Source organism: Coregonus clupeaformis, chromosome 23 (assembly GCF_020615455.1).
Source record: "Coregonus clupeaformis isolate EN_2021a chromosome 23, ASM2061545v1, whole genome shotgun sequence".
NCBI classification, from domain to species: domain Eukaryota; kingdom Metazoa; phylum Chordata; class Actinopteri; order Salmoniformes; family Salmonidae; genus Coregonus; species Coregonus clupeaformis.
The window spans coordinates 49308343-49320239 of NC_059214.1; the positions used below are offsets into that span (position 1 = coordinate 49308343).

At 45.6% G+C, this 11897-nt stretch overlaps 1 protein-coding gene across 8 annotated transcripts in view; it reads right to left on the reverse strand.

The window, feature by feature from the left end:
- LOC121536485 (diacylglycerol kinase eta) overlaps nucleotides 1-11897 on the reverse strand; it is a 103459-nt gene that overhangs the window by 25797 nt on the left and 65765 nt on the right. For 4 of the 8 annotated variants that reach the window (XM_041843801.2, XM_041843800.2, XM_041843798.2 and 1 more), the window contains 9 exons: nucleotides 9684-9818; nucleotides 8674-8791; nucleotides 8365-8475; nucleotides 7253-7349; nucleotides 6922-7029; nucleotides 3173-3286; nucleotides 2762-2896; nucleotides 926-1086; nucleotides 658-763 (listed from right to left, as the gene is read on the reverse strand). In XM_041843801.2, the coding sequence (XP_041699735.1) occupies nucleotides 658-763; nucleotides 926-1086; nucleotides 2762-2896; nucleotides 3173-3286; nucleotides 6922-7029; nucleotides 7253-7349; nucleotides 8365-8475; nucleotides 8674-8791; nucleotides 9684-9818 (1085 nt within the window). Of the gene's footprint in view, nucleotides 1-657; nucleotides 764-925; nucleotides 1087-2761; nucleotides 2897-3172; nucleotides 3287-6921; nucleotides 7030-7252; nucleotides 7350-8364; nucleotides 8476-8673; nucleotides 8792-9671; nucleotides 9819-11897 lie in introns of all 8 variants that reach the window. The other 4 variants (XM_041843796.2, XM_041843797.2, XM_041843793.2 and 1 more) reach the window with 1 other exon arrangement.

An 11897-nucleotide genomic window follows, 5' to 3' on the forward strand; every position in this document is an offset into this window, starting at 1 on the left:
AATCACACACTCCTCATATCACTCCTCATATCACTCCTCATATCACACCTCATTTCACTCCTCATGTCACTCCTCATGTCAATCCTCATGTCACTCCTCATGTCACTCCTCATATCACTCCTCATATCACACTTCATGTCACTCCTCATATCACTCCTCATATCATTCCTCATATCATTCCTCATGTCACTCCTCATATCACACCTCATATCACACTTCATGTCACTCCTCATATCACTCCTCATGTCACTCCTCATGTCACTCCTCATATCACTCCTCATATCACTCCTCATGTCACTCCTCATATCACTCCTCATGTCACTCCTCATGTCACTCCTCATATCACTCCTCATATCACTCCTCATGTCACTCCTCATATCACTCCTCATATCACACTTCATGTCACTCCTCATATCACTCCTCATATCATTCCTCATATCATTCCTCATGTCACTCCTCATATCACACCTCATATCACACTTCATGTCACTCCTCATATCACTCCTCATGTCACACCTCATATCACACTTCATGTCACTCCTCATATCACTCCTCATGTCACTCCTCATATCACACCTCATATCACTCCTCATATCACTCCTCATATCACTCCTCATATCACTCCTCATATCACATATCCTCTTGATGATGTCTTACCTCGGCTAACTTGGGGTGTGTCTTGTTGATGGCATGTGACGAGGCGTTGACGGCGTGAGCCAGCTCCTGCTCTAAAAGCCCATTGGTCTTGGCTGCCTCACAGATCCTGTGATTGGACAAGGGGAGAGGTGTGTGTGTGTGTGTGTGTGTGTGTGTATGTGTGTGTGTGTGTGTGTGTGTGTGTGTGTGTGTGTGTGTGTGTGTGTGTGTGTGTGTGTGTGTGTGTGTGTGTGTGTGTGTGTGTGTGTGTGTGTGTGTGTGTGTGTACCTGGTGATGAGGTCGTCCGCAGCGCGTGCAACCAGCTGTACAAGGGCCACCTCCTCCTCAGTGGCCAGGTCCACAGACTGCTGGGAGTAGAGGTGAGGTCGCAGGGGCAGCTTGTCATACTTCAGCTTGTCCTCCCACGACTTCAGAGTGTTCTCAAACGCCTGCACATGGACACACAGGGAGGGATGCAGGGAGGAGACACAGGGAGGAGACACAGGGAGAAGACACAGGGAGGAGACGCAGGGAGGAAACTCAGGGAGGAGACACAGGGAGGGACACAGGGAGTGACACAGGGAGGAGACACAGGGAGGAGACACAGGGAGGAGACACAGGGAGGGACACAGGGAGGAGACACAGGGAGGGACACAGGGAGGAGACACAGGGAGGAGACGCAGGGAGGAGACACAGGGAGGAGACACAGGGAGGAGACACAGGGAGGAGACGCAGGGAGGAGACACAGGGAGGAGACGCAGGGAGGAGACACAGGGTGGAACGGAGTTAAGATCCACAGACAGAGACAGAGAGAGACAGACACAGACACAGAGAGAGACAGAGACAGGGACAGACACAGGGACAGACACAGAGAGAGACAGAGACAGGGACAGACACAGGGACAGAAACAGAGAGAGACAGAGACAGGGACAGACACAGGGACAGATACAGAAACAAAGCCAGACAGGGACAGACACAGGGACAGAGACATTAACAAAGCAAAACAAGGACAGACACAGAGACAGAAACAAAGCATGACAGGGACAGACACAGGGACAGAGACAGAAACAAAGCGAGACAGGGACAGACACAGGGACAGTGACAGGGACAGAGACAGAGAGAGACAGAGACAGGGACAGACACAGGGACAGAGATAGAAACAAAGCGAGACAGGGACAGACACAGGGACAGAGACATTAACAAAGCGAGACAGGGACAGACACAGGGACAGTGACAGGGACAGAGACAGAGAGAGACAGAGACAGGGACAGACACAGGGACAGACACAGAGAGAGACAGAGACAGGGACAGACACAGGGACAGAAACAGAGAGAGACAGAGACAGGGACAGACACAGGGACAGATACAGAAACAAAGCCAGACAGGGACAGACACAGGGACAGAGACATTAACAAAGCAAAACAAGGACAGACACAGAGACAGAAACAAAGCATGACAGGGACAGACACAGGGACAGAGACAGAAACAAAGCGAGACAGGGACAGACACAGGGACAGTGACAGGGACAGAGACAGAGAGAGACAGAGACAGGGACAGACACAGGGACAGAAACATTAACAAAGCGAGACAGGGACAGACACAGGGACAGAGACATTAACAAAGCGAGACAGGGACAGACACAGAGACAGTGACAGGGACAGAGACAGGGACAGGGACAGAGACAGAGAGAGACAGTGACAGGGACAGAGACAGAGAGAGAGAGAGACAGAGACAGGGACAGACACAGGGACAGAGACATTAACAAAGCGAGACAGGGACAGAGACAGAGACAGGGAAGAAACAACGCGAGACAGGGACAGACACAGGGACAGAGACAGGGCATACAGTAACAGTTTAAGGCTGGATTCAATCCGTATTGCGGAAGTATTGCAGAAGATCAGCGTTATAGCTCGATTTAAATGTAAAGGCAATTTTCCCGCGCTTGCAGAGATTGCATTCACGGTAAACACTGCATATGTCGGGTCAATAAAAAAAAAAAGTAAAATTTTAACACAGACCTTCCGCGATACTTCCGTCTACATCGATAAAATGTTATTTTATTTTATTTGAATCCAGCCCTGATTCCCGCTCCATATCATCTCTATTGACTGTCCTCTTTCTCACCCTGTCCCTGGTCAACATCTGTGCTCTGTTCTTGTGTTGGATCTTGATGACTCCAGGAGGTTGTACCCAGGCCTCTCCGTCCACTTGAATAGGAACACCCTCATCTCCCAGGATAGTGATCTTCACTGAGCGACACTGACAGTGGAGGAAAGAGTCATAGGATCAAACACTACAGTAGAGTACAGGGAGTGTGTGTGTGTGTGTGTGTGTGTGTGTGTGTGTGTGTGCGTGTGTGTGTGTGTGTGTGTGTCTGTGTGTGTGTGTGTCTCTGTGTGTGTGTGTCTGTGTGTGTGTGTGTGTGTGTGTGTGTGTGTGTGTGTGTGTGTGTGTGTGTGTGTGTGTGTGTGTGTGTGTGTGTGTGTGTCTGTGTGTGTGTGTGTGTGTGTCTGTGTGTGTCTGTGTGTGCGTTACCTGTGCTATGCGGTGGTGTTGTAGTTTGATGACTCTGGATACAGCCATCTGCATACTGCCAAACACTGCTACCACCTCCAGGATCTTATCATCAAACGACGGGGCACAGAAGATCTACACACACACACACACACACACACACACACACACACACACACACACACACACACACACACACACACACACACACACACACACAGAGAATAACAGAGGTATGGGTTAAAACACAATGAAATAATAATAATAATAATAAATAATAATAACACAGTTACAGTACATTGCTCTGAAGCAGGGCTGCCCAATCCTGGTCCTGAAGAGCCGAAACACTTCTGGTTTTAGTTTCTACCTGGTAGTTAATTGCACTCACCTGGTGTCCCAGGTTTGAATTAGTCCCTGCTTTAGAGCATGTGGATGATACTTATTGTGTGTACTGTATGTATGTATATATTATAGGTACTTCGTTTTATTAGTTGTATTAGTATCTGTAGCAGTAGTTTTATTAGTGGTATTAGTATCTGTAGCAGTAGTTTTATTAGTGGTATTAGTATCTGTAGCAGTAGTTTTATTAGTGGTATTAGTATCTGTAGCAGTAGTTTTATTAGTGGTATTAGTATCTGTAGCAGTAGTTTTATTAGTTGTAGAACAACGTTTTTATTATTATTATTATTATTATTATTATTATTATTATTATTATTATTTCATTGTTAATGTTATTAGACAGTAGTTGCCATATTCTTCTTCCTACTAAGTATTTTTATTTTTTAATTTTTATTTTATTTGGACACTCTTGAAATCGAGACGGTGCATCTCAAGAGATTTCATCCTGCAAAATGTCATCATCATCACCATCACCATCATTGATCTCCCTTCATTGAAAACTGTCTTCTGACATTTCCTTCACCTCCAAATCGTCTAGTGAAAACAGGGGGTTGGAGTTTAGATTGAAGACTATGGAGTGAAAGGTTCCTCTGACTTGATATTGATCTCTCTGTCCACACTGTCCACGATAAGGTCAAGGTAATGATGAATCAGACATAATTCTACTACAACATTTCTCTGCTCTGATCCACTTATAAATGCCTCTTCAAAGCAGATCTCTACTATTTAGCTCGCTGCACGTCAAAGGCCCAGAGAGAGGCTGTGATCTAATGTATTGTAGTTCAGAGTAATTTCACTAGGTGGAGCCCTACTCAAGATATCACACCCCTCATTGAGTACAGTTACATGCACACAATAATATGATTATTGTGGATAGTCAGATTAATATAATAGTTTGTTTCAAACATTTACATGCTTTGCAAGAAGAGCGATTTCCCTAATAATCCTGTTTACATGGACACATCTGAAATCAGGCTACCTGATGGGACTTTGATAAATCCAGAAAATCGCCAATCAAAATAAACGTGTTACCGCAGTGACCAAGTTATATATGTGAAGACTATCTGATTCTGAGTTCAGACATATCAAGTTTGTGTGTTGGATCAGTTACACTGGATGTCTTCCCAGCAGCTTGCTCTGTCCCAGCACAGCCGTCACAACACCACGTCACACACACAGAGGTAACCTCACTGCTCTTAAATTACAACACCACGTCACACACACAGAGGTAACCTCACTGCTCTTAAATTACAACACCACGTCACACACACAGAGGTAACCTCACTGCTCTTAAATTACAACACCACGTCACACACAGAGAGGTAACCTCACTGCTCTTAAATTACAACACCACGTCACACACACAGAGGTAACCTCACTGCTCTTAAATTACAAAACCACGTCACACACACAGAGGTAACCTCACTGCCCCTAAATTACAACACCACGTCACACACAGAGAGGTAACCTCACTGCTCTTAAATTACAACACCACGTCACACACACAGAGGTAACCTCACTGCCCCTAAATTACAACACCACGTCACACACACAGAGGTAACCTCACTGCTCTTAAATTACAACACCACGTCACACACACAGAGGTAACCTCACTGCTCTTAAATTACAACACCATGTCACACACACAGAGGTAACCTCACTGCCCCTAAATTACAACACCACGTCACACACACAGAGGTAACCTCACTGCTCTTAAATTACAACACCACGTCACACACACAGAGGTAACCTCACTGCTCTTAAATTACAACACCATGTCACACACACAGAGGTAACCTCACTGCCCCTAAATTACAACACCACGTCACACACACAGAGGTAACCTCACTGCTCTTAAATTACAACACCACGTCACACACACAGAGGTAACCTCACTGCTCTTAAATTACAACACCACGTCACACACACAGAGGTAACCTCACTGCCCCTAAATTACAACACCACGTCACACACACAGAGGTAACCTCACTGCCCCTAAATTACAACACCACGTCACACACACAGAGGTAACCTCACTGCCCCTAAATTACAACACCACGTCACACACACACAGAGGTAACCTCACTGCTCTTAAATTACAACACCACGTCACACACACACAGAGGTAACCTCACTGCTCTTAAATTACAACACCACGTCAAACACACAGAGGTAACCTCACTGCTCTTAAATTACAACACCACGTCACACACACAGAGGTAACCTCACTGCTGTTAAATTACAACACCACGTCACACACACAGAGGTAACCTCACTGCTCTTAAATTACAACACCACGTCACACACACAGAGTTAACCTCACTGCTCTTAAATTACAACACCACGTCACACACACGGAGGTAACCTCACTGCTCTTAAATTACAACACCACGTCAAACACACGGAGGTAACCTCACTGCTCTTAAATTACAACACCACGTCAAACACACAGAGGTAACCTCACTGCTCTTAAATTACAACACCACGTCACACACACAGAGGTAACCTCACTGCTGTTAAATTACAACACCACGTCACACACACAGAGGTAACCTCACTGCTCTTAAATTACAACACCACGTCACACACACAGAGGTAACCTCACTGCTCTTAAATTACAACACCACGTCACACACACAGAGGTAACCTCACTGCTCTTAAATTACAACACCACGTCACACACACAGAGGTAACCTCACTGCCCCTAAATTACAACACCACGTCACACACACAGAGGTAACCTCACTGCTCTTAAATTACAACACCACGTCACACACACAGAGGTAACCTCACTGCTCTTAAATTACAACACCACGTCACACACACAGAGGTAACCTCACTGCTCTTAAATTACAACACCACGTCACACACACAGAGGTAACCTCACTGCTCTTAAATTACAACACCACGTCACACACACAGAGGTAACCTCACTGCTCTTAAATTACAACACCACGTCACACACACAGAGGTAACCTCACTGCTCTTAAATTACAACACCACGTCACACACACAGAGGTAACCTCACTGCCCCTAAATGACAACACCACGTCACACACACAGAGGTCATTTCACTGGACATGCCAAATAGTGTCCCCCTGCCAAAAAGTGTCCCCCACCAGGAGTGTGTGTGTGTGTGTGTGGCAAACCAAGCCTCCAGTCCGTCAACAGCCCATGTACTGAGTCTCTCACACAGAGAGGCCCTCATCTGAAACTTGTCACAAGACTAAATCAGCTCAAGCAGGATACACACGTACTGGACAACAGTAACAACCAGACGTGGTGTTGTTCTGTTTGTCTCGTCTCATACAACACTGAGCCAGCAGCCACAAAGTACCAACCAGACACACACACACACACACAGTACTCACGTCGTCCTCCTTGGTTCCTCCCCAGAAGTTGGTTCCTCCTGCATAGCTGGGGATGTTCAGCACCGCAATGCCCTGCAGGCTGGGAAGGGGGATGTACTGACCGTCACACTGGACACACACGTGCGTGCACACACACACACAAACACACACACAGAGAGTTACAGTTAGGCTCTATTCCAACACGGAGAAGCTGCAGGCTGGGCAGGGGCAGGTACTGGCCATCGTTCCCTGTGTTACACCCAATATGGCCGCCATTCTATCCACCACAAAACATTGATTTGAATGGGAATGTCCCTTCTAGTAATTCTAATGCTATGGATTCGTCTCTCACCTCCAGTTGAACCTTCTGTTCTAGATTCTTGTAGGTTCTCTGGAGGAGCTCCTTGGTGCCCAGAACCCCATACCACACCCTGTTCTTAGTACGACTCCTAGAGCCAGAGAGGGAGGTGGGGGGGGAGAGAAAGGGAGGGAGGGATACATAGTGAGGAAGAGAAAGGAGTGTAATGAGAAAAGGGTGAGACAATAGAGGAGAGAGAGAGATGAGAGGAGAGCAGAGAGGGATGAGGGAGGAAAGGAGAGGAGAAATGGATGAGGGAGGAGAGGAGAGAGGGGTGAGAGGACAGTAGAGAGCGATGAGGGAGGAGAGGAGAGAGGGATGAGAGGACAGTAGAGAGCGATGAGGGTGGAGAGGAGAGAGGGATGAGGGAGGAGAGGAGAGAGGGATGAGAGGACAGTAGAGAGCGATGAGGGAGGAGAGGAGAGGAGAGAGGGGTGAGGGAGGAGAGGAGAGAGGGATGAGAGGACAGTAGAGATGGATGAGGGAGGAGAGGAGAGAGGGGTGAGGGTGAAGAGGAGAGTGGGATTAAGGAGAAGAGAGAGGGGTGAGAGGACAGTAGAGAGCAATGAGGGAGGAGAGGAGAGAGGGATGAGGGAGGAGAGGAGAGAGGGATGAGAGGACAGTAGAGATGGATGAGGGAGGAGAGGAGAGAGGGGTGAGAGGACAGTAGAGATGGATGAGGGAGGAGAGGAAAGAGATGAGGGAGGAGAGGAGAGAGGGATGAGAACACAGTAGAGAGCGATGAGGGAGGAGAGGAGAGAGGGGTGAGAGGACAGTAGAGATGGATGAGGGAGGAGAGGAGAGAGGGATGAGGGAGGAGAGGAGAGAGGGATGAGGGTGGAGAGGAGAGTGGGATGAAGGAGAAGAGAGAGGGGTGAGAGGACAGTAGAGAGCGATGAGGGAGGAGAGGAGAGAGGGATGAGGGAGGAGAGGAGAGAGGGATGAGGGAGGAGAGGAGAGAGGGGTGAGAGGACAGTAGAGATGGATGAGGGAGGAGAGGAGAGAGGGGTGAGAGGACAGTAGAGATGGATGAGGGAGGAGAGGAGAGATGGATGAGGGAGGAGAGAGGGGTGAGGGAGGAGAGGAGAGATAAAACTAGAGCTCACCTGCACTTCTCTGGGTGTTCCTCCCTCTTGTTGTTGAACTCCAAGGTGATCTTAGCATCCAGCCCAACGCCAAAGTAGTTGTTCATGACACACTTCTCACTAAAGCCCTCTCTGTGGGGGAGATAGAGAGACACAGAAAATAACACAAAACTACACAAACCTTTTAAAAAATGAATGTTTTGATCACCAAAATGGTCCAGACTGAAACTTTCTGAATATGGTAGCCTAAAGGTCACCAAAAGGGGCCAGTCTGAAACTTTCTTAATATAGTAGCCTAAAGGTCAGAGGTGAGAGGTCAGAGGGTCTTACAGTGAGTCCAGGTCAGAGTCCAGAAAGGGCGTAGCTCCAAATGGGTCGATATTGGCCAGCAGCATCTTACTGATGATGGAGCTACCAGCTATTGAGGCTGCCAGACCAGCACGCAAACCTGTACAGAGAAACAGCAATATTCTTAGAGACTGCTGTGTGTGTGAGTGGTATGTCTACATGTATCAGGGCAAACAATTAGTGTGTGTGTGTGTGTGTGTGTGTGTGTGTGTGTGTGTGTGTGTGTGTGTGTGTGTGTGTGCGTCTTTAACTTTCGGTTTTGAACCCCAGCTTCAGCCAGCTGAAAATACAATATTTTGGTTTTTTGAAAATATATTTCACAGCAGTTTAGATGGTACTATGTTTCTCTACACTACACATTGCTTGTTTTGTCACATAAACTGAAATTAGGCGAACTATTATACTTTTTGCAATCAGGAAATGGCAGAGTGATTTAACTGTCTGCAACTTTAACTGTCTAAAATGTGCTTAATGCTCATTTAGTAGCTAGCTATCTAAATCAAGCTTCGCTTGGTAACAGCAGAGAATCCCCTCCTGGATCAAGAGCCTTGCTGTCTAATATTTATTTTGTGTGTGCAGCAAACTGTAAGTAGCATTTTTGAGTTACTTGTATAACTTTATGAGCTGGGATGTCTGTCCTGCAAATACTTTAGGTCAGAGACTGTATAAAATGTTCGCAATGCACTCGTTACCATTGAGTTGACATTCTCTATGGGATTTTTACATGTATTTGTTAGCATTGCTAACCTTTGGATTATAGAGGCTGAAAATAGCGCCCCCTTGTGTTCAGTGCCGGTATTACCGAATATTGCTATGAAGATATGACATTCTGTGTGTGCGTGTGTGTGTGTGTGTGTGCGTGTGTGTGTACATGTATCAGGGCAGATGTGTGTGTGTATACCCATGAGCACGAACCATAGAAGATGAAGTGTGCATGTGTATGTGAAGTGTGTATGTATGTGTGCATGGCGCGCATATACCGTAGGATGTACCAGGGCAGATGATACGTGTGTTGAGTACAGGCAGGTTCTCCTTGCTGGTGGTGAAGGGTGTGATGGAGAAGGAGCCACATGATTGGCTGCTGCGACTCACACACCTTTCAGGAGGGGAACAAGGACTCTTAGCCACTAGAGCGGGAGAGAGAGAGAGAGAGAGTCAGAGAGAGAGAGGGGGACAGAGAGATAAAGACAGACAGAGAAAGAAAGACAGAAAGATACCGGAAGTGTTAGTACAGAGACATACACTATCTATTCTACATTTACATTTTAGTCATTTAGCAGACGCTCTTATCCAGAGCGACTTACAGTTAGTGAGTGCATACATTTTCATACTGGCCCCCCGTGGGAAACGAACCGACAACCCTGGCGTTGCAAGCGCCATGCTCTACCAACTGAGCTACAGGGGACTACATTCTAGTATGTACTAAAGATCTAGGGGAGAGTAGATAGACCAAGGGGATGACACTAGAGAGTATACCATCCCTACTGCTCTGAGGCAGGAAGAAGATTCCTTGTAAACAGGAAGAGCCCCTGTCCCTCAGACAATGGCACATCCTACAAGACACAGACACACATTCTTAGGGACAAACACACACTCTGTTCTATTTAAATACTACACTGTGCTATGAAAATACTACACTGTGCTATGTAAATACTACACTGTGCTATGTAAATACTACACTGTGCTATGTAAATACTACACTGTGCTATGTAAATACTACACTGTGCTATGTAAATACTACACTGTGCTATGAAAATACTACACTGTGCTATGAAAATACTACACTGTGCTATGTAAATACTACACTGTGCTATGAAAATACTACACTGTCCTATGAAAATACTACACTGTGCTATGTAAATACTACATTGTGCTATTTAAATACTACACTGTGCTATGTAAATACTACACTGTGCTATGTAAATACTACATTGTGCTATTTAAATACTACACTGTGCTATGAAAATACTACACTGTGCTATGTAAATACTACACTGTGCTATGTAAATACTACACTGTGCTATGTAAATACTACACTGTGCTATGAAAATACTACACTGTGCTATTTAAATAATACACTGTGCTATGTAAATACTACACTGTGCTATGAAAATACTACATTGTGCTATGTAAATACTACACTGTGCTATGTAAATACTACACTGTGCTATGTAAATGCTACACTGTGCTATGCAAATACTACACTGTGCTATGAAAATACTACACTGTGCTATTTAAATACTACACTGTGCTATGTAAATACTACACTGTGCTATGAAAATACTACATTGTGCTATGTAAATACTACACTGTGCTATGTAAATACTACACTGTGCTATTTAAATAATACACTGTGCTATGTAAATACTACACTGTGCTATTTAAATACTACACTGTGCTATGTAAATAACATGTAGAGATATTCGGCCACTCTTGGAATACCTAATCCAGCTATCTATTGACTGCACTGTAAATAACAAACTAAACCCAGTATAATTGAATCATGTATTTAGTTGACGACATGTTCCCTGTGACATAGTGTAGTTAGTTGAGGACATGTTCCCTGTGACAGGGTGTAGTTAGTTGAGGACATGTTCCCTGTGACAGGGTGTAGTTAGTTGAGGACATGTTCCCTGTGACAGGGTGTTGTTAGTTGAGGACATGTTACCTGTGACAGGTGTAGTTAGTTGAGGACATGTTCCCTGTGACATGGTGTAGTTAGTTGAGGACATGTTCCCTGTGACAGGGTGTAGTTAGTTGAGGACATGTTCCCTGTGACATGGTGTAGTTAGTTGAGGACATGTTCCCTGTGACATGGTGTAGTTAGTTGAGGACATGTTCCCTGTGACAGGGTGTAGTTAGTTGAGGACATGTTCCCTGTGACATGGTGTAGTTAGTTGAGGACATGTTCTCTGTGACAGGGTGTAGTTAGTTGAGGACATATTCCTTGTGACAGGGTGCAGAGTGTGGAGGATCCACTAGGTGGTGTTGTTAATATCCTATGTGATTTCCTGTAGGATACAACTAACTCTTGTTGAATTCCAAATGGACCCCTAGCCCCTACTCCCTAGCACCTACTCCCTACCCACTGGGCACAGACGTCATTTCAACATCTAGTTTTGATTTAATTTTGGTTGTAAGCTAATGTCAATTTAACGTGAAATCAACAAAACATTTCACCATGTCATTGGATTGAGGTTATAAGT